The 24749-nt window shown below is 36.2% G+C and overlaps 5 protein-coding genes and 2 pseudogenes across 6 annotated transcripts; 3 read left to right on the forward strand and 4 right to left on the reverse strand.

Moving 5' to 3' along the window:
• Positions 1-2704: 2704 nt before the first annotated feature.
• Positions 2705-5635, forward strand: LOC111280519 (uncharacterized). Its single transcript, XM_089756907.1, has 2 exons — positions 2705-4088; positions 4993-5635. The coding sequence occupies exons 1-2, from the start codon at positions 3208-3210 to the stop codon at positions 5210-5212; spliced, it is 1101 nt and encodes a 366-aa protein (XP_089613033.1). The 5' UTR covers positions 2705-3207; the 3' UTR covers positions 5213-5635.
• Positions 5636-6257: 622 nt separating this feature from the next.
• Positions 6258-8089, forward strand: LOC111281183 (large ribosomal subunit protein uL5z). Its single transcript, XM_022868832.2, has 5 exons — positions 6258-6319; positions 6421-6528; positions 6654-6696; positions 6780-6975; positions 7615-8089. Exons 1-5 carry the CDS (start codon positions 6317-6319, stop codon positions 7805-7807), a joined length of 543 nt encoding a protein of 180 aa, XP_022724567.1. The 5' UTR covers positions 6258-6316; the 3' UTR covers positions 7808-8089.
• A 208-nt stretch (positions 8090-8297) lies between these two features.
• LOC149510633 (Rho termination factor) lies at positions 8298-9913 on the reverse strand. The gene is given in 5 exon segments (XM_089756909.1): positions 8298-8648; positions 8650-8762; positions 8926-9024; positions 9027-9254; positions 9730-9913. Coding segments are annotated over 5 exon segments (753 nt in total). The 5' UTR covers positions 9833-9913; the 3' UTR covers positions 8298-8438.
• Positions 9914-9983: 70 nt separating this feature from the next.
• On the forward strand, positions 9984-12925 carry DOT4 (Pentatricopeptide repeat (PPR) superfamily protein). Its single transcript, XM_022869050.2, has one exon. The coding sequence runs from the start codon at positions 10119-10121 to the stop codon at positions 12741-12743; it is 2625 nt and encodes an 874-aa protein (XP_022724785.1). The 5' UTR covers positions 9984-10118; the 3' UTR covers positions 12744-12925.
• A 327-nt stretch (positions 12926-13252) lies between these two features.
• On the reverse strand, positions 13253-16459 carry LOC111281178 (receptor-like protein 51). Its single transcript, XM_022868824.2, has one exon. It carries the CDS (start codon positions 16323-16325, stop codon positions 14865-14867), a length of 1461 nt encoding a protein of 486 aa, XP_022724559.2. The 5' UTR covers positions 16326-16459; the 3' UTR covers positions 13253-14864.
• Positions 16460-16784: 325 nt separating this feature from the next.
• Positions 16785-18988, reverse strand: LOC149510634 (cellulose synthase A catalytic subunit 8 [UDP-forming]-like; annotated as a pseudogene). Its single transcript, XR_016334954.1, has 3 exons — positions 18328-18988; positions 17639-17939; positions 16785-17510 (listed from the first exon to the last, which is right to left on the reverse strand). The product of XR_016334954.1 is annotated as a cellulose synthase A catalytic subunit 8 [UDP-forming]-like (transcript).
• Positions 18989-21393: 2405 nt separating this feature from the next.
• LOC111280452 (cellulose synthase A catalytic subunit 8 [UDP-forming]-like) lies at positions 21394-22920 on the reverse strand (annotated as a pseudogene).
• Between the last annotated feature and the right edge of the window lie 1829 nt (positions 22921-24749).

The raw sequence follows: 24749 nt of genomic DNA on the forward strand, positions 1-24749 counted from the left end.
ACCTATTTGTAAAACATGTTCTGGTCGAACTTAAAGTCCAACTTTAGAAGCAAAGAACAAGTTCAATTATACTATATAAAGAAGACTCCCCTGGAATTTATTAATTGGAATGAATGACACTCCAAGAAAAAATAGAAAATTGTTGGACATAGTCAACTGGTTACTTGCATAGCATTTGGCAAAGTGGAATTGAGAAAAAAAAATTATTTTGATAAAAATAGGATGAAAAGCCTGGATGTGACTGATACATGCATAGGCCATTATCCAGTCGGCATCCTTTTTCTCTATTGAGTACATTAGCCGTCTGCTTCTGTATATCTCCGTCTGCCTCAATCAAAATCGATCAAATAGGAGAGAATCAGCCGCCTGAATTGCATTCCTCATCCGTAATTCTAAGAAGGCCAAAGTTAGACACATTCAATTTTAATTTAACGAATGCCATAGTCAAAAGCAGCAGCCTTGAATCGACAGGGACTCCTTGTTAGCCATAGTAATCCGTTTTGTTTTACATTACCTAACCCTTTTATTTATGCCAATAAACCACCATCACCTACTACAGCCATTAATCTCCATTGTTTGACATATTCTTTTAGTTTCCTAGTAATGAAGAAATCAGAATGTTATGTCATTTATATGCGAGACCTGTTATAATTGAGGTCTACCTCCTTATCTTCAAGCAAAGTTCCCCGAACAGGCCAAACCTGCATCATCTTTTCATGGAGTTTTGCTTAGAGTAGACCTCGTTTTTGTCGTTTCCTTTATTCAGGTTCACCAGAAAAATGGAATGGTGACCCAAGAGTACTGATGGCGCCATGAAATGCAAACCAAGAGACTTGAAAATCTCCCTTTGGTGAACATGTTACATGCGGAATTGATGATGGTTGGGATCCTATCATCATACCATAAAATCAGACGTAATGGGTTGGCAGGCCACATGCCACTTAACATTTTTTGCCCTTCCCTTTAATAAGTCCAACCACAGTGCTCATCTCTTAAGTGAGGCTTTGACGTGAGCCAACTTGCTTGACATTCTAGTGGTGATTATAGGACCCACTACCGCATATATGTGGGCAAGTCTTTAATCATTTCGGGATATTAGCAAAGGATTCATGGCCTTAATATGAAGGGTTGGGTCAAATATTTGTGAACCTGAAAGCAAGATGGCTATGCTAGGGTTTTATATATTATATTATATTATATTTTATATAAAAATTATATGTTATAATTTATGTTAATATAAAAATATAAAATATAATTTTTTATTTTATTAAATTTATTTATAAATTTTATTAAATTTTAAATTATATTATTTTTATATTTTTTATTTATATTATTTTCATATCGTTATATACTATTTCAAATTAGCGAAATTAGATGAAACACTTATGGGTGACGGTTTGCAACAATGGCCATGGTAAGTGGCATGCAAAGTACACATTTGTCATCTACTTCGTACGAAGAGAGAAAAATAATATATAAACAAAACTAAACAATTCATTAAGGGTGAAAAATTTTTAAACAAAAAATAAAAATTAATTTAAAATTATAATATTTGATTTAATTTGAAACGATATTTTTATTCAATTATAATTAAATTTAGATATTAAATATGTATATTAAATTTGAATTAATTTTTGAATAAAAAATAAAAAACCAATATAATTACTTAATTTATTAATTTATATATTTTAAAATTTTTATAAAATAAAAATAATTTTATATTTAAATTTATTTAAATATATAAAAAATAAAATTAAAAAATCGATAAATCAAATTAAATTAAATTGATAAAATTTAGTTAGAATAAAATCGATTTATATAAAAATTTAATTTAGATTCAAATTAAATTTTAAAAATTTATAATTTTATACATTATTTAAAAATTCTAATAAAATTTAATTCGATTTAAATCATTATAACGTTAATTTTTATATAACTTGTTTTTGAATGATTCCAAGCTTCTTGTTACATTATTTTTTAAGAGCATCTCAACATCCATTAATTTATTGGCCCAAAGAACCCCATTAATTTAATAAGACTATAGGTACATTAATATTAATAGCAATAATGGACCATCGTGCTAATAATAGAGCATTGATAGAGAAAAGAAAATGGCTCAAGGGAATAGGATCCACACACCATACAAATATAATCTTAATTCGAAAAATATATGAAAATCTAGGTGTGTCATACGCAATCTCCTCCCATTTAACAACAATTATTAAATTAAGTATATATCATTATCAAAGTTATAAATATTAATTTGGGAAAATTAATTAATGTTGGATTTCTTATTTGGGGGAGAAATTTCTAGGAATTAAATTTTATTATCATCACAAATAATATTTGAGAAGCTTAAAAATAATTAATAATTAATCCTCAAAAAATTAATAACAATTAATATTAAGAATAATAAAAAGTCCACGGCACCGACATGATTTGACACATGGCAAAAGAAAAGTTTTACGATGGCTTGGCCTTTTGCCCATTCAAAACGCTTACAAGTCCAAGAGGCCAAAATTTTGCCTAACCCATCAAGGTAAACATTATTTACGTAACACCCTGAATCCACAAATGGAACCTTCTAATTAATGTAATACTATTATTGTTATCTCTAATTTTTTTACTAAATCAAGTCATTATTGAAGTAATTTTCACTCAACCCATTTTCATTTTTATACTATTTTTTCTAGTTCTTTTCGTCACCATTTCTTTTTTTTACTGATTCTCACAAATTATTTTGTATTTTAATAGAGGAAGTGCCTGGTTCAGTTATGCTAAATAAAGCCCATTTTGCTATGATCTTTCTCATTTAGTATTTCTTTAGCTTTGACTCGTGAAGGTGAACAATTTTTTTTTTTTTGTCAAAATTTTGTTTGTTTCTTTATTTGGCTTGGAGTTGAAGTGATCGAATGGAGTGGGTAAGGATCTGATTCTGGGTGGAAGTTAACTAAGGTTCGGTTTTTATTGCTTTGGGGGAGTTATTAGCTCTTGATTATTGTTATTAGTGTTGTTTTTTTTTTTTTTTTGTGATTATGGATTTGTGGATTTTATTTTTGGGGTGTAGGGGCATGAAAAGTGATTGATTTCAGGATTTGGGTTCATCATATTGTTTATGGTCTATGAGTTTGGTTTTAAAATGGAGAAAATGTTAGCTCTTTTCCATTATATGAGGCGTGTTTTCTTTTTCTAAGTTTGCTGAGATTAATGGATCGAGAGGAAATGGGTGATAGGATAGAAGCTAGTAAGAATTTGAGTCGAGTTGGTGAAGGAGTCAGTGGATGTTCAAAGAATCCGATTAATGGGGTTGTGTCTGAGACTGTTATTGTGAAAAAGTCTGAAGAAAATGTATGTTTTAGTGGAGAAAGTGCGGATTTGAGATTGCGAAATGATGGCTTTGGATCATGTAAGCATCAGGAGATGGATTATGGGAGAGGCATCGGTCATCCATTGAGTCAGAATTATCTGGGAAGTACTGGGAATTCGAGTACTTTAGTTGATGGAAATGTGCTTGAGAATAACGAAAGGGATATGGGAGTGAAAAACAATGGGGCGGTATCAAGTGAGGGGTTGGTTGAAGCAAGCGATGAATTGATTATTGAGGAGACAAACAAGATGAGAGGAGTTGGTGAAACACTGGGTCATGTTGATCAAGGAAGTAGTGGGAGTTTGGGCAATTCAGTTGACGGAGTTGTGCTTGAGACCATTATTGTGACTAACACCCAAGAGGCAGCATGTGTGGATGGAAGTAATGAGGTATTAGAAGTGAAAGACAATGAACTGGGTTCAAGTAGAGTATTGGCAGAAAGGCCAAAGACAAAGGTTGCTGACGCAGAGGACTCATGTGTGATTGATATAAAGGGAAGTGGTGGTGGTGGTGGCAGAAGACAGTTTAAGGAGACTTGGGATGGGGAAAGAGTTTGTAGAATTTGCCATTTGAATTCAGAGCAATCACTTGAATCTACTGATAGTGTGTCAACTACTGCAGCCTCTATGGATCTAATTCAACTTGGTTGTGGGTGCAAAGATGAGCTAGGAATTGCGCATAGTCATTGTGCAGAGGCATGGTTTAAGGTGAAAGGAAACAGGTAATGTTCTTTCTCTAGATAATGAAGTTGTAGGATCTGACTCAGGTCTCTTAGGGGAACTTTGTGTTGTTGCTTTATTAAGTTTTTTCATTAGTACCATGTCATTTTGTGTTAGGTATTCGTGATATCTGTTGGGTTTGGCTACTTAACTCTTGACTTTTAATTTTTCTTTGTTGGAGTTGTTTTTGGAATTAGTTTTAGAACCAACTAGAATTTTCTTAGTTCTCACTGAAACTATTTTCTTTGATGGTTGCCAAATTCACTCGTAACCTTTAACAAGGAGGAGCAAAATTATTTTCAATAATTAGAACAAGGTAGTTAATAATTTGAAATATCTCTGTGTTCATTGAAACATGTCATTTTTCTCCAATCTCTTTGGTTTTTTACAATGATATATCTATTTGGACTCTGAAAACATACATAAGTGAGAAATGTACACTTTGATCAATATTGTATATGAAGTTCTAGTTTTCCTTGTCTTTTTGTATATTCTTGTTTTTCAACATGTTTTAGCAAAGTGAATTGTTATCATATATGTGATAGAATTGGTATAAGAGTTCACTTAGAGTTGCAATCTTAAATTGGCTCCGCAAGTGGCATTCCAATCAGCAACAATTGATTCTTTAGTTCACAATTAATTAGGTGCTCATAGCCTAGTTTAGGATGGAATTTTATGATGGATGTAAAAAGCTTGTAGTTTTTGGCGTGAAATTTTTTTGCTCTTTAAGTGTGAAGCAACCCTTCTTATTTTGGTCTGATATATATAATGTGTGAATCAACCCTTTTGTTGTATTGCGAATTGCATGCATCTCAAATGACATTTGATACTTATGGAATAACTTGGAAGCAGAACATGTCTGAATTTCGCCTTTAGAAAACTTCTTATGTTTAATTTACCCTGCAGAATGTGCGAAATTTGTGGTCAAACTGCAAAAAATATCACTGGCGTTAGACATAATGGATTTATTGAAAATTGGCATAACCAAGGATCTACCAGTGGTGGTGTTAGGTCATCAGATCGAGGTGCGAGATGTTGGCGTGGACAGCCATTCTGTAACTTCCTGATGGCATGCCTGGTAATAGCCTTTATACTGCCATGGTTCTTTCGTGTAAATTTGTTCTAGCAAGTTCACACCTGAGGTTCTTCCTTTGCGTGACCGCTTTGCCCTGCTTCTCTGGCGGCCTTTCCTGTGGAATTTGGTTGGATATGAAATAACTTGTCACTGGAGCTATTTTATGGGTTGTTTCTGGTTTTCAATGCCCATATAGACATACTTAGACCTAAAGGCTTGAGGCTTCAACTTCTGGAAGTTGTCATTGTGAAAAAAAAATAAAAATTGCATGCCTCAATTCTTTTACAGAGCCACAATGTCATTTCTGGAATTGAGTTGTCGTTGGCATAAAGATCTAGATTTGGCATAGATGCCATTATCATTTTGGGAATTCCCATTGTATACATGAATGTAATCACAAATTTGGTCAACACAGATTTTATCTTATAATAATGGAAACGTGGTTTTGAAATCGTATAATTTTTTGGTTCTGAACTTTGGATTGCATGGCTACCGAGGCATGATCATTTTAGGAAGCCAAATTATCAGGCGAATATGTATGTGATATCACTTCCTTTTGGCTACTTCAAGGATGGATCTTTGGGTGTATCTTATTTTATCAACATATTCGATCCCATAATAATCATTGAAAGAATGAAGGGTACTGGATTGCCTCTGCAACCTCTACTCTATATTTATTGCCAACTGCCAAATGAGCTTAACTTGTTTGTTCTTCAACTTGATGAATGCTGATATCAAAATTTGGTTCAAAATGTAAGAGGACTTGTTCATTGTGATTTCGGTTATGCTAGGTTTTCGAAGGAAGTGGACCTGAGCTGGTTCAACATTCAAGTAACGGGCTTTATTGTATGGCCTTGGCATAGCCTTGGGTCTTTAAAACTTTTAAATCTAAAGTCTATCCAAGAGTTATAGGACCGTACAATATGATTTTGGGTTGGATCAATCCATTCTTTTTGTTCTTCATTTTCCCCTCTTTTGTTTTCTTTCTTCTTTTTTGTTTTATTCCGAAACCCCGTCCCAACAAGAAAGTCAATTGAACAGTTGACGCACATGTACCTGACCCTTTAAAACCCTAGACTGTGGAGTCGATATATTTGTTAGATCTATCACGCAGCTGCCCACTACGCCGCAGCTCTCGACCTCCTTCACTTCGCCATGGTAGCTCTCTCTCTTTCTCTCAATCTTAATCGTTTGACTCAGATATCTTTGCTCTTATGCTAACGCATGTCTCATTAACAATTTTTTTTTTACTATGAAAGGCATCAGAGAAGAAGCTGTCGAACCCAATGAGGGAGATTAAAGTTCAGAAACTTGTCCTAAACATCTCCGTCGGTGAAAGCGGTGATCGTCTCACACGTGCAGCCAAGGTAACCAGCAGACACAAAAAAAAAAAAAAAAAACCCATTCATTTTCTCTCCCCAAGGTCTTTTACTTGAATATTAGTTAATCCTGTTTTGCTTTTTTCTTTTCTCCCCATTGTGCTCTTATTTAGGTCTTGGAACAACTCAGTAGTCAAAGCCCTGTCTTCTCAAAGGGTAAAATTCTGAAACCAATGCTGTCTTTTAGTTTTTTTTTTTTGTTGTTAATGAAAATAAAAATGTGGGGTTGATATGATCAGCTAGGTACACTGTGAGATCTTTCGGAATCAGGCGTAATGAGAAGATTGCTTGCTACGTGACGGTGAGGGGAGAGAAGGCTATGCAGCTTCTTGAGAGCGGTTTGAAGGTTAAGGAGTACGAGCTTTTGAGAAGGAACTTCAGTGATACTGGCTGCTTTGGATTCGGTATCCAGGAGCACATTGATCTTGGCATCAAGTAAGGTTTTTTTTTTTTTTTTTTTTTGGGTGCCGCTATATCAAATTTAGATGTATTTTAGTTGATGTTTTTATGTATGCATTCTGGATACCTGTTTTGCTGTACAGTCTACGAGAATGAACATAATAGAGCTAATTTAGGAATCTTTGATAGGCTTAGGTCACTAATTTTCCTTGAAACTTTATGATTGCAATACTATAACTACTTGAATGGCAATGCACCCGGCTGTATCCTGCAATGCATTTTTATTTGGCGTTGGGTTTGGAATTGGTATTAGGATTTAAGAACGAAGCTGCATTGCCAATTAATCTTCCTTTATAATAATATTATGAGATAGCAATGCAACTTTTAACTGAGCTAAGTTACTCAAGGTTTGGCATTCTAGCTAAAGTTAGCGTCTGGCTTGAAAACTTGCTAACCTCGTTCAAAGTTAGCATTACGTTATGCAATAAATTAGTGGTTAACATTGGTTGTGGAACCAATAAGCGTGAGAGGAATCTTGTGGATATCTGTTCTTTTATCCCCATGGCTGAGTCAGTGCGAAGTAGTTATTGGCAGCTTCATTCTACTAGTAGTTACAGTCAATATTGATGTTATGAACTATAAAGGCATAAATTACAACTCTTGTTCTGTTTCTAGGTATGATCCTTCAACTGGTATCTATGGTATGGACTTCTATGTTGTTCTGGAACGAGCTGGGTACCGTGTGGGACGTCGTCGCAGGTGCAAGTCACGTGTTGGCATTCAGCACAGAGTTACTAAGGAGGATGCCATGAAGTGGTTCCAGGTCAAATATGAAGGTGTCATCCTTAACAAGTCTCAAAATATTTGAGCTTAGGTGTAGCAGTTACGAGCTCAGCTGGGATGTTTGGAGTTTTGGCTAGTTTCTGTGTTTCAGTTATCCATTTCCTGAAGAGATTTATAATTGGCTTTAAAATCCTAAGTATCCTTTCTGTTGGTTTAATTACTTTATTATTATAGCATTTGGAAAATGCTTTTCTCTATTCAAATATGTTAGAACAATTAGTGATGAAAGAAAGGCTTAGCATTTGCCTACCACAGGTGTAACTTCACCCAAGGCATGTAGTGTGAATGAAATGCCCGTATTCTATAATCCTCTGGATTTCGGTTAATGTTGTTTCAAAAGGTTAGCAATTCTTGCACTATACCATCTGAGAGGTTACCACTGACAACAAATCCTTAAGTGAAGATGTTAATTTACTTGTAAATGTTTCTTTAATTGAACACAATGGATCTGGTATTTGCTCTGTTATATAAATCAGCAACTCAATGGTTGCTGACATATTACTGCAAGAATCAGGATGCATGTAAATATGTGATGAAGTAAAATTTACCTTAACCAGAGAGGTCAGAACTGTAATATCACAAGGATGTTGCACATGGTTAATTAATTCAAACAATTAGACGAAAAGGCTTAAAAGCTAGTTATTGCGCTCCTGCTACTATGACCTCAATAAGTGAACAACCACACTCTTCTTGAATCTTGAGTAACCCTTGATTCCTCTGGCTTTTGCTAGTTCTTTCAACTCTGGAAGTTTCAATTTCTCTAAGCTTGTCGCCACAACTTTATTTTTCTGCTCCAGATTCTTCCCTCTGGGAGCTGTTGGGTACGGTATTGGCGACCCCTTTACAAATTTTGACGGTGGCCTTGATTAACTTGAAATCCCGTGTTGCTGCAGCAACCTTTTTCCCCATCCATTGCCTTTTCTCAGGGACGCCACTTTCCTATCTCAATGCCTTCCCTCCCTTTTTTGGGCGAGTGTCCACTGCCGATATAGTAAAATTCTTAAGTTTTGAGAGTAAACATTTTGAAATGTCATACGCATTCTTTTTTTATTGTCTATCTGTGCATGTTTGGTGGTAGCAATTATGTCTGAGGAAGAAGGAATGCTTCAAAACTGTATGGAATGTGAAGCCAAACTGTGTTACCTTGTGCATTTTTTCTTGATTCGCGAAGAACATCCAAAACTGATTCAACTGTGGACTTATCCTTGGATGAACTGAAACTTTTAGTCTTGGCGCTTCCAGTCTCCCATTGGAGATAGAAGACTGTATCCTTCTAAACAAAGCAATTATCTCTTCCTGACTCGATGAGTTGGATGCTTTAAAGCCATTAGATGATATGTTACTTTCATCTCCCTTCTTTCTTCCTGAGGCACAACATTTCCTAGGACGGCTTCCTCTTCTGTTCCCATCAGATGTTATGCTTGATACAATTAGCTGAAGGGAGCTAAAGGGCGTAGACTTATCTGCAATCTCTGTCAAATTTAATAAGCTGCATCAAAAAATGATCTCTCAGTTTCTAGTTTAGAAAATTTCAGACCAACGACAACACATATTCATGTGCTCATAATCATACTCCGAGGCAAAAGCCATTGACTTACTAATGTCGTGTATATATCATTAGATAAACTAACAAGATACATTGCAAATTTGAAGATACAGAGAACAAAACAGTGAAGCATTTTCACACAGGTAAACCAAGCCAAGAGTGAGACTTGGAGAAACTTCTATCCAGATACAATGTGAGGATACAAGCAGAAGATCATCATTATTCAAAGAGAAAAGAACAAAAACTTTTGACACAAAATATCGATCTCTCTTCAATTACTAACTTCAATGTAAAGTGTAATTAGCAGATCTCTCAAACACAGAACAGCAAAAAAAACTGAAACAAAGAGATGGGATTTATGAGAGAAATGAAAAGTTAAAAACCGTGGCAAAACTTATTACCTGTGACAGATAAAAGAGGCTTTCTCACCTTGAGTTGCTTGTCGAAAGGGAAAGAAGAAGCGAAATGAGAAATGGATTGAAAGGAGAGAACAGCAGCAGCCATATTTTGCTTGCAAAGCCTCAAGATTCGTAATGCAATTGGATCCGCTAGCTATATCCAAGCTCAAACCATTTTCTTTTTTCCTAAAATTGCTAGTTTACACCATTTTTGGGAGCGTGCAACCACGCGCCGAATTCAAGGAAATAAAAGAGTTGAAAAAAGCAGTTGTTTTATAAACGGTCCCAGACTCTTCGTTAGTCGGCAAAGAAAAACGAATCAACAAACTGTTAGCTTTTTTGGTTGAAACTTTCTTTCGCGCGTTTCAAAAACAGAGATCCCCTGTTTATCTATGGCTAAAACGGCACCAAACTTGTGTTTCTCTCCTTTAAATCAAAACCAAAAACGTAAAGATAACTTTTTCAATTCTCAAAATGGTTACTTTATCCATAAACCTTCTTCAAAATCCACTCTTTTGTCTCCAATTTTCAGCTCTTGCACCCCTATCCAAATCTCAGTTCCACCAACAAAAGCCATTGATTGCCAAGTTATGGATTATAATGCCAAAATCTTTCAGTTCTGTCAATTGGGTAGTCTTCAAAATGCCATGGAATTGCTTTGCATGTATCAAAAATCTGAACTTGAATCGAAAACGTACTGCTCAATTTTACAGCTTTGTGCTGATTTTAAATCATTGAAGGATGGAAAAAAGGTTCATGCAGTCATTAATTCTAATGATGTTGTAGTCGATGAAGTCTTGGGCTCAAAGCTCGTATCCTTTTATGCAACTTGTGGGGATTTAAAGGAAGGGAGGAGGGTTTTTGATAGAATGGCAAAAAAGAAGGTTTTTTTGTGGAATTTTATGGTGAGTGAGTATGCGAAAATTGGTGATTTTAAAGAGAGTATTTGTTTATTCAAGATGATGGTGGAAAAGGGAATTGAAGTGAACTCTTATACTTTTACTTGTGTTTTGAAATGTTCAGCATCTCTAGGATGTCTAAACGAAGGTGAATGTATTCATGGGTATTTGTTAAAATTGGGTTTTGGTAGTTGTAATAGTGTTGTGAACTCTCTTATCGCTTTTTACTTCAAGGGCAAAAGAGTTGAAAGTGCCTTTGAACTGTTTGATAAATTGAATGACCGAGATGTTATATCATGGAATTCCATGATAAGTGGTTACGTATCAAATGGTTTTGCAGAGAAAGGGCTGGAGATCTTTAAAGAGATGCTGTATTTAGGTGTTGATGTGGATTTGGCGACTGTTGTCAGTGTTCTTGTCGGTTGTGCAAATTCCTGTACTCTTTCTTGGGGGAAGGCTGTTCATGCTTTGGCAACAAAATCTTGTTTTGAGAGGAAAATCAACTTTAGTAATACTTTACTGGATATGTATTCAAAATGTGGTGATCTGGATAGTGCCCTTAGAGTTTTTGAGAAGATGGGTGAAAGAAGTGTTGTGTCATGGACTTCCATGATAGCAGGTTATACCCGGGATGGTCAGTCTGATGGAGCTATCAGATTGCTCCAACAAATGGAGCGGGAAGGTATTAAATTAGATGTAGTTGCTATCACAAGCATTCTTCATGCATGTGCTAAAAGTCGCTCATTGGACAATGGCAAGGATGTACATTATTACGTAAAGGCAAATAACATGGAATCAAATTTATTTGTATGTAATGCCCTCATGGATATGTATGCTAAATGTGGAAGCATGGAAGATGCAAATTCTGTTTTTTCTCAGATGGCTGTGAAGGACATTATTTCTTGGAATACCATGATTGGAGGTTACTCAAAGAATTGTCTTCCTAATGAAGCTCTTAAAATTTTTGCTGCAATGCTCAAAGAACTGAAACCTGACAGCAGAACTATGGCAAGTATTCTTCCTGCTTGTGCCAGCCTAGCTGCTCTGGAAAGAGGCAAAGAGATTCACGGTCACATACTGAGAAATGGATATTCTTCAGATCGACAGGTTGCGAATGCACTTGTTGACCTGTATGCCAAGTGTGGAGTTCTAGGTCTTGCACGTTTACTTTTTAATATGATTTCTTCCAAAGATCTAGTCTCATGGACAGTGATGATTGCTGGATATGGCATGAATGGGTTTGGGAATGAAGCTATTACGACCTTCAAGAAGATGAGAAATGCGGGAATCAAGCCTGATGAAGTCTCATTCGTTTCTATTCTGTACGCTTGCAGCCATGCTGGACTACTTGAGGAAGGTTGGAGATTCTTCTACATAATGAGCAATGATTACAAAATTGAGCCTAAATTGGAACACTATGCCTGTATGGTAGATCTTCTTTCTCGGACTGGTAATCTTTCAAAGGCATATGAATTCATTCAAAGAATGCCTATTGCACCAGATGCCACAATTTGGGGAGCTCTTCTTTGTGGTTGCAGGATCTACCATGATGTTAAATTAGCTGAGAAAGTTGCAGAACGTGTTTTTGAGCTAGAGCCAGAAAATACTGGATACTATGTACTTTTAGCTAATATCTATGCAGAGGCAGAAAAGTGGGAGGAAGATAAAAAAATGAGAGAGAAGATTGGCAGGAAGGGCTTAAGAAAGAACCCAGGCTGCAGTTGGATAGAGATAAAGGGCAAGGTCAATTGCTTTGTTGCTGGAAATAATTCACACCCACAATCCAAAAAGATAGAATCTCTATTGAAGAAGTTAAGAAGGAAGATGAAGGAACAAGGTTATTTTCCTAAAACGAAGTATGCGTTGATTAATGGGGATGAAATGCAAAAAGAAATGGCTCTCTGTGGGCATAGTGAGAAACTAGCCATGGCTTTCGGATTATTAACCTTGCCACCTAGCAAAACAATAAGAGTAACCAAGAATCTCAGAATATGTGGTGATTGTCATGAAATGGCCAAGTTCATGTCCAAGGAAACTGGGAGAGAAATTGTCCTGAGAGATTCAAATCGATTTCACCATTTTAAGGATGGATATTGTTCTTGCAGAGGGTTCTGGTGACAAGGAGTTTAATAACTCACAGAAAACCTTCTTTGCTTCACGCCACTGGGTTCTAACAAGACTGTCGATTAACATTGAATTGGTACATGAGATTTTTATTTGTAATTGACAGCCTGTTGTATCATTTAATTCACAAAAGGATTAGAATATTCCATTTCTTGGTAGAAACTAGGAAGTGTGGAAATCCCGAAAATGGCATTTTATTTTATCAGGAATAAGACAACCAGAGCTTTGACACTTGGGTTAAAACCTTAAAAAACAATTCAAAAATGTTACTGTCTGAACTTTTAGAAAAAATAATTACTTAAATTTTTTGGCCACAGAATTACTCAAAACTTCAACCATGGAATTCAAAGAGTAAAGGGCTCATAGATTCATATGAACAAGGCTGCAGGTGCAGGGTCACTTTATGGTATGGGCTTCACATCCTGCATGGATGATTATGATCTCATCCAAAAAAATAAAAGTAATATTATGCTTTAATTTCTTCTTTTTTTTCATTTGCCAAAACCTTTAGGATGACGATGGCAGCGAAAGTATTGTTTACCTTGGTCTATTTCTGATCGAGAATGAATAAATATTGAACAATGGAAATGAAGATAGATGTCTAAATCGAAATGATTCTCATTTAAAAAAAAATGAAGAAGCCTTAATTCAAATGATTAGATCGTTGAAGAGAAGACGGACGGAGGCCATGATCTGAGCATCTAATTTCTTAAGATTTATTTGGCAACGCGATGAAAGGAACTCTTACCATGTCCTAATTTCGTTTTAGGACTGGAATCTTTTCACGATTTGGAACATCACAACGCACAGCATGATAGAGGGGACTCTAAACATGCTATCAAATTAACCTTTAAAGAATAATAATGATTGTGAATCCAATACATACATATGTATCACGCCTTCTTTCAGAATCAAGAGTCATGAGCTTTATTGATTTGTATTTTTCCAAAACCACAAGAAAGAGGACACATAAAAAAAAGCTTGGAAGGGAAAGCTGCATACTTTATTTCCTATCTCAGATCAGAAACTTTAATTAGAAGTACAATAGGGGCAATGCTACGGCAAAGTACAATTTTAAACTTACGATTGAAGGGATCTTGGCAACCTGGCTATGATTGATGGCTCTGCCCATCCATCCACATGGTGTGGTCCATTTTGAGTGTGAAAGCACCATGGAACCTCAAATTTTAGTACCTCATCAAGCCAGAACACATGTAAACAGCAACTGGGATCCAACCATCAAACTATTACAGGGACCATACAGTTGAATCTGTCATAATGTATCATCATTTTATCCCAATAATTTAACATCTACAAATCCATCCACCACCAACAACTTGGATGTAGTCATTATCTCCGAGTTCATTATAACAGAGAAGATTGTCTAGAAGGGATGCCCACATACTAAAGAGCAACGACAGTACCCTTCCCATCAGAGCACCGTATGAAGGAAACAACAGTTTTGTGAACTCTGACTGAGCTTGCAATGCATATATATATAGAAACTGGAAGTTTTGAGCCTAAATTCTTGCCTCTTGTGTCAAAAGAACATGCAAAAGATCAACAGCTATATATGTTAACCGACATTTTCAAGAATTGAAGACAGCTTCAGGATTCGGTATAAGTGAGAGACAACATCTAGATCAGTAGTAAAATTTTGGATTACAGTTAAAATAGCACAGTTAGGTAACCAAAGTAATACACAACGAATAACCAGAAAGGCTAAAAGTAGAAAAATTGTGTCACAAAGCAAATGCTTGAAGATTAGGAACAATACATTTGTTTGAGGAAAAACATTGACACATTAATCACCTTTTTCCTCCAAAGCATTAGCAACTCCTAGTACATCTCATATTGCCCACTCGTCATACAAAAAAATTATGGAAAGCCCTGCTCTTTTAACCATTCAATGACCAAAAAAGCAGCAAAAAATAACATCAGTTCAATGATTCCTTTGTCTGCTTTTTTTTTCTTTTTCATCAAAATTCCACCTATAGCTACCCGCTTTTTCATAAATCAAGGGTATCAGATATCAATAATAAATAAATGGAAACTCTAATTACCAATTTCCCCTACTCAAAAAATCTAACCAATAATCAAAAGTACTTTTTTTCTTCAACCACACCATTTTGAGAGAAGAACCAAAAAAACAGTAAGGAAAACTACCGAAGAAAGCCCAATTGCAACACCAAGAACAACCTTACTTGGCCCGTGATGATGCTTCTTCTTTTCACTTGTATCATCTGCACCATCCTCATAATCTGAAGAGTCGCTCTCACTATCTCCAGAAGACTCCTTTGAAGGCGGCGGTGACATCGGCAACCCATGCTTATCACAAGGAGCAATCCCAAGTTTCATTTTTGATGACAAAACAGAATGGTTGTAACACAAATTGCCATTCCCACCAACCTTGAAAACAGCCAATCTCTTTATAAAACTAGCATTGAAAGGTAAAGCCCCATGAAGCTCATTGTTCTCAAGATTCAAGACTTTCAACCCTTTCAACTCTGAGAAAAACCTTGGGACAGTCCCATTTAACTGGTTATTACTCAGATCAACATGAACCAAGCCTGGAATAGCTGACATCGAATCCGGGATTGACCCAGAAAACGAATTGGAAGCCAAAGATACATTTTTTAACGATATCAAGTCACCAAACTCTGTGGGAATCTCCCCATTTAGCCCATTCGAAGAAAGATTCAAGAATTCAAGATCTTCCAGAAGAGTAAGGGAAGTAGGTATTTTTCCTTTGAGCTTGTTATCAGATAAATCAATATGGGTGAGATTCAGATGCACGTGCCTTGGAAGAGAACCGGTAAGATTAGCATGGGAAATGGTGGCTGTCTTCAGCTTATGCATGTTTCCAAGAATTACGTAGAGGCCGCTGGTGTTAACTGGAGTGTAGGAAACTGTAAGATCAGTAAGGTTAACCAAACGTGACAGCCAGACCCCAGAAAGGCGGCGGAGAGAGCGAATACAGGAGAAGGAAGTAAGGGAAAGAGAGAGATCAGAAGGGAAGTGAATGGGAGACGCGTGGCAGTTGGTGAAAGAGAGAGAATGGAGGGAAGAGAGGGACTTGAGAGCTGTGAAGGAGAGGGAAAGGTCGGAGGAGCAGTTGGAGAGGTGGAGCGAAATGAGGTGGCGAAAGGGCTTGGAGGTGTCACAGATGGTGGCGTTGTGAGGGGAAGGTTGGATGCAAGGGTCTCTTGTGGTGGGAATGTTGAGGGATTGGAGTGCTTCTATTTGTTTGGGGTCTAGAGTAGACGGGGAAGAAGAGGGAGCTTCGGAGGTGGGTGGGGTTGGGGAGGATGTGGGCGAAGGAGTAGGGGAGAGTGAGGGGGTGGCCGGTTTGGCGGCATTTGTGGTGCTAAAGGCGGAGGTCGAAGTGGAGAGAAGAAAGAGGAGGCAGAATAATAGTAGTGCTAGGGGTGGTTTCATGACAGAGAGACAGAGAGCGAGTGAGTAGTTTAGTAAGTTTGGAAGCGAAGTGAGAAGTGAAACGAAGAGACACAACACAGCAGACAACAATGAGCACTGAAAGGCTATAATTATATGGAGTCCATGGTGCCCACACATGGGCAAAGGTAACAATCTGAGATTTTTCTGTCATTTACGGGTACAAATATAATACAAGGGTCAAGTTGAATCTCCAACTTTATGCAGGTTATTACAAAGTAACTAAAAAAATACTATTTTTTAACCAAAATTCAAAAGCAGTTATCCGTTGAAGGTGTAAAGAAAACTCCCAATAGATATTCTTTTCAGCTGGATTTGCGTGGCTTCCTGCTACTTTCCGCCCTTTTTGATTAGTGCCAGTACTTTTGGGTCCAACCTTTTTCTCATTACAGGGAAGAGAGGAAAATATAAGAATTTTCTTTTGCTATTTTAGAAATTTGATTCTTTTCTTCATATTTACACTAGAATTTGATGTAACTTCTTGGAGAGGCACAGTAGTCGTTGGGCAAAATACATATCTTTACATTGATATATATCTCACAGCATTGCTTAGAGAACTTATACACTGAAGAGAAATGAACTGTTCAAAACTTGGGCAATGGACATCTTGCAGTCCAGTTTCTGAGATTCCATTTTGACTAGAGGTAATATTATCATAATAACATCACAGTAGTCCGGAATTCAAAAAAAATTTACTGCATTAGTAGTACTCTTGCTTAGCAATCAATGGAAATGCGGGTCTGGGCCACGGTTGTGCTATCGGCGGTGTTTACAAATGGGTTGATCCGGACCCAAACAAGAGAGAAGACAGAAACCAACAGCACGGACCATAGAACAACAATGGTTGGGGTTCTGTTTTGGCGACCCATGAGACCTTTAAGGAATGGATAGAGATGGAGGATCACCCATAAGGAAAAGAATACTTTGCCAAATAGTTGCCCCCAAGCTTCATAGCCTTTGTTGAGTGCATCGGAGAATCCAGCAACAACACCAACCATGTTGACAATGAGAAGTGTTGTTAGAGGGATCAGAAGTGTTGTCCATTTGACAATGTAGAGCTCACCAAACTCTGCATCATCAGCTGCTTTGGCAGTGACAGTGAAGTTGGTGTCAATACCTGCCAGCATCTTCAAAAAAACCTTGGAAGACGGCAAAGATATGAGCTGAAACACCTCCAATGACCCAAAACTGCTCATTGCGCCACAAGTCCTCGATGTTGACACCACTCCATCGGAGTTCAAGCACGGCAGTCAAAATAATGGAAAGGAAAAGGCCAAGAAACAGAACGCTTGCTAGGTTTGAGAGCTAATCATCAAATTAGAAAATTTGAAGAAATGTAAGCCTTTATGATTTTGAAAACTAAATTAGGATACAGGAATTACCAGTTTGTTAAAATTTCTTATGATATTATAGTTATTGAATAAGACAATTACCGTTGGTATAATAAATTTTCCTGTGAGAAGACAGATTGCTGGCAATGAACAGTAAGCAATGAGAGGAAGGGATGTAAATGGATAGACAATGGTGTTGATATATGCCAGTCTTTGAAGCCATTTAAGACGACCGCCTCCAAATCCATACCATAGGGGGCAGTGCCTGCTCAGGAAAATTTCCACGGATCCAAGAGCCCATCGAAGAACCTGGTGCAACCGATCAGACAAATTGATGGGTGCAGATCCTTTGAATGCAGGCCTTTAAAATATCCTCAGTTACTGAACCGTATATCCATCCAATCTGAGAACAAAAATAGAAAGTTTTAACGTTGTCAGTACAAGAATGAAATAAATATGACTTGGACCAACTAGTATTTAGTACATGTCAGATATGAGACCAGAATAGGTCAAAGTAGTTCAAGGCCTCTATGCAGGAAAGAAAGAAGGGTCAACAGAGATATTAGGCTAGGGAGATTAAAGCTATTCCTACTGCACATGTTTGCTGAAAAGGTGATAAGAAGATGATAAACTTTTATATGAATTTTGGCAACAGAGTTGGCTCCATTTGAGATCTTGTAGGTAGGAAAAACCAAAACCTATTCATAGAAATTGGTTATTTTTACCTCCTAATACTTCAAAGTTAACAGCATTTTTAGTCTCATATGATAAGCAAGAATCAAGATTCGAACCTCTTTCCCCCATTTAGTCTTTTCTTCATAGCCACAACTAATGACATGAATTGCTTCCTTGATTAATGTGGAAGGGTTAGCAGATTCAGCCACTCCTCCATTCTCCATTAGTGTAGTTTCAATGAACACAGAAGATAGGCCAAAAGTTTTCTCAAAGCTCATCTGAGAGATCAGCACTGATCTTTCGTACTCATCATAATCTGCAAAAATAAGACCACAGATATGTCAATAATTCAAGAGTTCTCTAAGGTACTAGTCTAGCTTAATTTGCCTCAAAGATTTAGACTTACTGTCAATCTCCCTAAGGTTGAAGATGGCAGCATCAAGTTCTTCCCGTTTTGCATCCCTGTAAAGCTCTGATGGATCTTTAGGAGCCTTCTTCCCCGGGCAGCAACATGAGCAGCAGCCACACCATGTGCAGGATGAGGAAGAAGACTTGGGCAAGCTGGGCATTGAAGAAGGTCCATAGCCATAAAGTGCTTGACTATTGAAAACACAACCTGTTCCCACATAAACTGGTCCTTGAATTCCATCAAGACCTTTCATGTTAACCTGAAGTTGAAATTTGGAAGAATTGTCAGAACTCAAGAGTCTTCTAATATAAATGAATCGAAAGTGTCACAAGCACTTAAATCAAGTGGAAAATTGTTTGAGCCTTAATCTTACATAAAAGAAAACTGTGTTGCGATTGGCATATCGATCAATCCTATCAATGCCATCAAATCTTTGAGGAAACTGCACATAGCATACATCTCGACCAACTTGTGGGTCCATCAGGAAGCACATAGCCTCCCGAACTGCCTTGCTATTGTTAACGTAGTGGTCACAATCAAGATTGAGGATGAAGGGAGCATTTGTTAGAACTGCAGACACCCTAACCTGTAAGAAGCCATTCACTGTTAGTTGCAAGAGAATATTTAAGTGTCCTTATGAAAGCTGGTATTGTACTATGTGTTACCCACCAAAGCATTTTCAGCACCAGCCTTTTTGTGGTGTTGGTGGCCAGGTCTCTTCTCTCTATAGGCATAAACCAGTCGGGGAAGTTCATTTCCTTCAATGTCTAGGGCGCCACTATTTCCAAGGAAAACCTGAATCATGCCAGCGTGGTCACGCGTGTTATTTCCTGGCCAAGGAGTTCCATCTGGCATTGTCCATCCTTCCTCAGGTGTTTTCTGAGCTTTTGCAACTAAAGCATTAATTCGAATTTTGAACTCTTCATAATCTCTCTGACCAAATTGAAAGGAAATTATTAATTATATATGGGATAGCTCATAACTTCCAATATCAATTTAGTGATAGGAATATTCAAGATATATAGCTAAGGGAAGCTTGAGGCACTTACTTTCAGCGCTCTACGTTCTTTTACAAAAGAGGGCTGCTTCAAGTAATCAATCTTCTGTGAGAAATAAAATTCAGGTGCCCGTGGTTCAATGGAAAATTTTTTGCAGAATGGAACCCACTTTCTTGCAAAGTCAGCTTTTTCTAGTAGAGATTCAAATGTCAGCATCGCAGCACCATCATCAGATACATAGCAACAAGGATTCAAATAGCGGTCGGATAGCGGTGTTGCGGCCGCTATTTCGCGGTCGCGCCACTATCCGCCACCACTATTGGAGAAAAAACGGAGGAGAACTTGAATCACGTTTATAGCGGATGAATCGCGGCCGTGAATTGTAGTATAACGGTGAATAGCGGCAATAGCGGTTCGCTGACCGCTATTGCCGCTATTCCAATTTTCATTCAAAAATTTTAAAAAAAAAACCATTTGATTTTGGTTAAAAACTTAAAATAAAAACAACAAGAAAGAAAATAAACATCAATTACAAATTCAAAAAAAAAAAAAAAAAAAAAAAACCCACAAAACTTAAACTTTCAAAAAAATCAATTCTCTCAAGTTCAACTTCAATCAAAATCAAGTATATGCAATTTAAAGTAAACAATTAATTCAACACTCAAATTATCTTTTTTTTTTAATTTCCAAATTTGCCATGATTTTGTGTGTTTGGGATTAGATTGGGCTATGTTACATTGATAGAAGGAGGCAAGAGTTGCTGCGACTTAAAATAAGAGATAAGAGATGAGAGTGAAACTTGAGATTTACAGAAGCAATCAGATAGCACACACCAAATAAAAAGAGAACTGAGAGATGGGGATGAGGATGAAGGTTTGGAGAAAAAAATTATTGAATGCAAGGTGAAGGGATAAGAAGTTGTGTGGGTCTGTGCAATTTAGTCAAGAGACAAGAGAAGTAGACTTGAGGTTATTATTGTTGAAAATCGACCATAACATGGAAGCTGTCAAGTTTGATTTACTGTAAGTTCATAAAAGGCAATTCTTTTGACTCATAAATAATAATGATCTTACTTAATTTATGAATATCTAGTCATTTATTATTTGATTTATACATAATATAGTTTGGTAATAATTTGATGAGTACAGTAATAGTAATTAAATAATTAAATATATTATTCGTTATGATTATTTATTTTTCATATATTTATTTATCTCTTTTTATTTTTTAATTATCATATAAATAAATTTTTAAATATGAATATTTTACTATAAATATTTTTTTTTAAAATAAATAAAACACATGATATGATATAAATTATTTTAAAATTCATAAAATAAGAAGTTTTATGATTAATAATTAAAATTATTATATTTTATAGCAAGTTGAGCAAAATTTAAAAAAATTCACGACCGCAATAGCCGTAATGTCCGCGAAAGTTTCCGTTATATCCGCAACCGTGATAAACGCGATGCGACCGAAAATGTGACCGTTACCGCAATTTAAATCCCTGGATAGCAAGGTGCCTTATCCACAGGGTAGTCCAGGGCAAGGATGGAAAGCACAGTATTGGCAGTGATCAATGGGGGTTCTTTCAATGGATCCACTGTACTCACGAAGAAGTCCACAGCAGCAAGTTCAGAAGGTTCACCTTCTCTTTCATATCTGCCATGCCATGGTATTGAAAAAGAAGTAAAAAAACCATCCATCAGATACATATTCACCCAGATCAAAACTTCCTTTGATATGATTTGTCCGAAGAGAGACTTAAAAACAGTATTTTACTAATTTATGTAAAACAGCATTTTTAGTGATATGTGTGAATGTTTTTATTCATGGATTTGTACCTTGCCGATAGCCTGTCAATGTATGTTCCCCTGTTAATAGGATACCACTTAGGGAACTGATCCAACACCCAGGAAAAGGCAAACCAGATTTCGCATATGACTGAAGTAAGCCACAAACCAAAAGCACTGTCAACAGGATTCGTTACTCGGTAATGGAAGAAAAGACCCAGAATGATCAATCGCATAACAATCACAGTTCTGTACGGTGCGAGTCTGCTTTTCGGAATTGGAATTATAGTCGAGAGGGGCTGAGAAGCATCTGGTGCCCTGCAAAAGCAAATATTCTAGAATTGGCAACAACTGAAAATCAGGCAAGGCTTTCTAATTAAATACTCACGGTTTGTCTTCCATCTGTTGCTCTGGTGGAACTTAAGCTTCTCTTTCAGCCTTAGTTGTTGAAGGCTTTTTTTTCTTGTTTTTCTTTTCTTTCCAACTTTCCACCCTGTTCTTCCAAATTGGATTCCCATTGTCTTCGGTCATTTCTTCATGAAAACATAAGACAAGACGAGTTGGAGTTGAACTTTTCTTTAAGGAAAAGTTGAAACAGAGCAATCAAAGTTGTAGAAGAATTATATACCACTATCTATCGTAGACACAGTGCTTATATGTCTTGCATGAATTCCAACATCCTGTATAAGCCAAGATATGAATAACAGAGAGTTCTCAGTATCCTTGCACTAAAGTACCTAGGAAACGTCAAACTCTACTATTAATAATACTAACTTAAAACTTACAGTACCTGAGACTTGTTCAGGTGTGTAGCCATTGTGGATCGATCACCTGATGCCTTTTCACCATCATCCAGCAGCTTCTCTGAGGAGTTAACAGTCATCCAATCAGTTTAAAATATTAGCTCATGACAGAAAAATAATCACAATAACATTCATAAATCATAATATTCTGCGTTGGGGAAATTAGACATCGGTTATAGAAACGGCGAAGAATCTTCTAGTGATTTTTGAGAAATTATATATCTCTAACTGGTAATAATATAATCAGTTTACTCCTTTCCTGTCTTGTCCTTTTCGTTGAAATTAAACAAGCATGGGTAAAACAAATGAAGTTAATATATATATAGAGGGAGTATCAAAGAACCCAAAATATTCCTTTTAATCACAAAGATTTATCAAGAACCAAAGGAAAATGAACTCAAAATTAGAAACGAGTATCAAGGAATAAAAGAAACATACCATCGTATGGATTACCGCAACGCAAACAAACTTTTCGATCTTCCTTGAGCTCATATTCAAAACAAGTCTTGCAAATGGGGAAATTGCACTCATGGCAAGCCACAAAAGCTTCTCCATTGCCACTCCACAAAAGCTTCTCCATTGCCACTCAACCCCACATGCTTACCACAGGTGTGACAAACAGGAGCCCCAGACTCTACCATCTCTAAAACTTATCTTCCCCTTCACTGAGAAACCCAAGTGCGACAGTATGCTAGCCAAGGGTTCCCTCTACTTCTCTCAATCCTTTGGGTTTGTTGTTTGTGTTTTATATGAAAAACCCCAACACAAACTAGGGTATGTTGGTCTTTGTAAGAGGGTGGTGATGACAATGTTGTAATCGTGAAGAGAGGTTTAGGCATGGCGGTTGGTAGACCAAGGAGGGGGGTTGTTGGTGTCATGTATTTGCAGAGAAAAGATAGTGAGAAATGGGAGAAGCAATGTCTACAATTTTCTTTTCTGGTCTAATAGAAAAAGATTTTTGAAAAATTGCTGGAAGTTTAAGGGGGCTTTCAGTTGGCAAGACACATCCTTAACTAACCAGCCTTGCTTACAAATCTGTCACTGTGCAACCATAAAGAAACAACGAGTCAGATATGGGTGTGGAATGACAACAAATCAACAAGAACTGCCAAAATTTTGCCAGACCAGATAGTCCCTGCTTCAATCTGGGACAATGGGGTGAACCCACCCTAAGATTTGACATTGATTGTGTGAAATGGTTCCCAAGATTGTATAGAAGATCCTACCATGTTGCAGGGTTTTCAATCCGATCGGAGTCATGTTCAAATAGCATGAAATTCTTTAAGACTAAACAAAATGAACGAATGATTTTATTCGTGTGGTTCCTTTAACTTTTGTTTATCATTTACAGTACTTTTTATTTGCTTCATCCCATTAATTATTTGGTAATTTTATCGTTACCCTTCTAGAACTGCTAGTGCCTTCAAATCTAGCCACTAACTTGAGACTTCAGATTCAATGCTAATAATAGTGAAAAGAGTGCATTGGGTTATCTCGGGATTTAATGTAACAAAATTGGAACATTATCATTGGCCTTTCTTGCCTACAATGGGTTTAAATCCTCATTAAACGAAACCCAAACCGGTTTCATTTTCACTTGCTCAACGCCTACTACTATGTGTTTAGATCTGGATCACTTTAATGGAGTGAAGGAACTTGGACATCTTAAAGTTTTGCCGTTTGACTTTCAAAATGATCCACCATGAAATTTGATATGCATCGAAACGGAAAGCACTACTACTTATGCACGTGTCAAAGAATGAAGTACTTCAATTTGCAGCATCAAGTTTAAATCTCCAAGGTAACAAACAGTTATGAGATTATGTCTCAATTCTATTTTCTTCAATAAAGATATACTCGCTAGAACCAACAATATCCCTAGATGATTTATAATTCCTAGTGGTCAAAATTGTTGACATGTAGTATCCTCTTAATTAATTGAGGTGTATGTAGCTTAACGAAGGCGCAAAAAGGCTTTCTTCCATGGTTAATTCGTGATATCTATGTCAAAATTGGTCTTGAATCTAAATATGATAATTTTAAATACGATATAATGATATAATACAAAAATAATATAAAAAAATTATACATAAACTTAATGTAAACATATTTTGTATCTTAATCATGTTAATATGATTAAGATATAATATTATTTGTCTCGTATTTATATCAAACAGTGATGACACACTTAAAACATAATATTGTTTATATAAGTATATATAACATACAAACTATAAAAATTATTTTAATTTATTTCTTAAATAAATTAATAGTTATATTTATCATATCATTTCAATGTTTAAATAAATTATAAATATTTAATTTTTAAGTAATTTTTTGTTTAAATACTAAATTAAATGTTTTTTTAAATAAATAAATTAATCGTATTTAATTGTGTTATTCGTGTTTAATCATGTTAATCATATCATATCATATTACATGAATTATGTCAAATAAACTAATTTTAAAAATATTAATCATAACGTATTGTTTATAGCATATATAATGAACGTATTGTATTTATATTTAAAT

The sequence above is a fragment of the Durio zibethinus genome, chromosome 28, assembly GCF_047325235.1.
Source record: "Durio zibethinus cultivar Kanyao isolate XHJ-2024 chromosome 28, ASM4732523v1, whole genome shotgun sequence".
NCBI lineage: Eukaryota > Viridiplantae > Streptophyta > Magnoliopsida > Malvales > Malvaceae > Durio > Durio zibethinus.